The sequence below is a fragment of the Otolemur garnettii genome, unplaced genomic scaffold (genome assembly GCF_000181295.1).
Source record: "Otolemur garnettii isolate 467f Iridium unplaced genomic scaffold, OtoGar3 scaffold00018, whole genome shotgun sequence".
Lineage (NCBI taxonomy): Eukaryota > Metazoa > Chordata > Mammalia > Primates > Galagidae > Otolemur > Otolemur garnettii.
Window position 1 is genome coordinate 1,433,514 of NW_003852413.1, and position 2,640 is coordinate 1,436,153.

Here is a 2,640-nt window from a genome sequence, read left to right on the forward strand (position 1 = left end):
AAAAAAAAAAGTTGGTACCAAAACCTCTTATGTCGATGTTAGAAGCAGCATCATCAGGGCTCCCAAATTGAGGATCCTGGCAGTGGAAACAATTGACCTCCAATAACCTCTGGTTCCATAGAAGTTGAAGTTCATGGTGCCACATGTCATTAAATGAGTCCTTTTCTGGGCTGGGTGCAGTGGCTCATGCCTATAATCCCAGCACTCTGGGAGTTCGAGGCAGGTGGATTGCCTGAGTTCATAAGTTTGAGACTAGCCTGAGCCTGAATGAGACCTTGTCTATAAATTAGCTGGACGTTACGGTGGACACCTGTAGTCCCAGCTCCTTGGGAGGTTGAGGCAAGAGAATCATTTGAGTCCAAGAGTTTGAGGTTGCTATGAGCTGTTATGCCAAGGCACTCTACCAAGGGCGACAGAGTGAAACTCTGTCTCAAATAAACAATTAAACAAATCCTTTTCCTTAGAGTTTGTGATTAGGCCTATATCTAGGAGCCTCCATGTGGTTAATAACCAGCAAACGTAAAGATCTTTGTTTTGCCAGATTTTTACTAATTTATAAGGATAGATCCAATTAATATAGCTCAAGGCTTGGTGCCTAGAGCACCGTGGTTATGGTGTCAGCCACATACACGGAAGTTGGTGGGTTTGAACCCAACCCGGGCCAGCTAAAAAAACAACAACGACTGTTACAAAAAATAGCTGGGCGTTGGCAGGCACCTGTAGTCCCAGCTATTTGGGAGGCTGAGGCAAGAGAATCACTTAAGCCCAAGAGTTTGAGGTTATTATGAGCTGTGATGCCATGGCATTCTACTAAGGGTGATGTAGTGGGACTCTGTCTCTAAAAAAAAAAAACAAAACCAACATATATATATGTATATTTGTGTGTGTGTGTGTGTGTGTATATATAAACTCATTTGGGGGTTACCTTCACTTTTCCTGTTCTTATGGCCAGGGTTTCTGTTGGAATGTCATCAGTGACCCACAAGTTGCCTGTAAGTGAAGCTTAAAGATGTTGGCAAAGACTGTTCACTGCTAGATGTGGCATCCTGTGGTTGTAGGTTCCACATGAGCCATGCATCACCAGAGGCCGCCAGCCACGCACACTGCTTCCTTGTAAGCATGTCCTTGATTGTAGATGCCTTTTTGTTTATGTAGGGTGTGTGTTTACCACTCGGTCTATGGAGTTTACTCTTTCTACCTCAGCTTCTTGGCTAAGAAACCAGTATTGTCCCTACAGGAGCAGCACATGAATCTTGGAAGGCTGTTTCCTGGAAACAAATCATTACCTTGTAGCTTTAATCTTGCCTAATCATTATATCCAGATTTATTTGGAATAAAACTACTTAGCCAAGGAAGTTTGAAAATAACTTCATTCCCTAGTGAAGGAAGTTTAAAACAAAGAATAAGACACAGTGTAAAAACTTCCTTAGTCCTGAACATAGCTGCTGTAGAGCTTTGTGACATGTGCAGCCTGGATTCTGCCTCTTCATGATGTCTTAGATTTGCTACTAAAAATGCATTGCACCCTGACAAAGAGAAAAGCCTGGAAGGATGTGGGTTGTATTTTACCTGTGGCTGTAATTTTTCTTTCTGACAGGGGGAGATGTGGCCCCATGGCCCTAGAGATGGATGTGGGAGGGTTAGGTGCTGTGCTCTGAGCCTTCCCCTCTAAGTCCACATTCCTACTTTGATTCCTGACAGATTGGCACACAGAATAGCTTGGAGCTTCTCGAAGATCCAAAAGCTGAAGTGGTCGATGAAATTGCTGCCAAACTTGGCCTGAGGAAGGTACTAAGGCATCAGCGGGCAGCCTTTGGGGGATCCTGGCTCTGGTGGGCATCCAAGCGGGTGGTGTGGCATCATCTGGGACTAGCTTCCTCATCTGCATAGGTCAGGTACTGGCTTCACACATTTTGAAACTCTGCTTGTGCTTCTTGTGCTGATAGCTTTTACACTCCTTTGACTTCAAGTAAAATGGGAGCATTTCCCTGACCTTACAAAAAAATGATCCCAGTACAGAAGGGAAGACAGATGGGGCACTGGGGGGCTTGTGGTGCCAGCCACACTGTGCTTGCTCCCTGCACACTCTTCATGCAGCTTAGAGGCTTAAGCATGACCCATATTGGAGTCCCGTTGACAGTTCATTTTCTGTGCCAGGCACTTGGAGCTTCTGGTGTTCCCTTATCAGTCATCATAGAATTTCCTGTTTATGGTTGAGGTGTCTGAGCCAGGAAGCTTTCCTAGTTTCATGGGACAGTTAGAAGGAAATTTTTCTTTTGATTCTGTTGATCTCGTGTATCTCAGATCTTTGATCAAGTTCTCAGGAATGTTAAAGATAGGCTTTTAGGCTAGACATGGTGGCTAATGCCTGTAAACCTAGCACTATGGGAGGCTAAGGTGGGAGTATCATCAGGAGTTTAAGACTAGCTTGGGCAACATAGCAAGACTCTGTCACTATAAAAGAACAATAAAAAAATTAGCCTGGTGCGGTGAGTGCCTATAGTCCCAGCTACTTGGGAGGCCAAGTTGGGGAGATGGCTTGAGCTTGGGAGGTTGCGACCTCAGTGAGCTACATGAGCACCCACTGTATTCCAGCCTGGGTGACAGATGGAGACCTACCTTCTTGACATCCCCCCCCCC

The 2,640-nt window shown here is 45.2% G+C and overlaps 1 protein-coding gene across 1 annotated transcript in view; it reads left to right on the top strand.

The window, feature by feature from the left end:
- NPLOC4 (NPL4 homolog, ubiquitin recognition factor) overlaps window positions 1-2,640 on the top strand; it is a 98,511-nt gene that overhangs the window by 49,957 nt on the left and 45,914 nt on the right. The window contains exon 8 of the mRNA XM_023511174.1: window positions 1,702-1,788. Coding sequence (XP_023366942.1) covers window positions 1,702-1,788 — 87 coding nt within the window. The remainder of the gene's footprint in view (window positions 1-1,701; window positions 1,789-2,640) is intronic.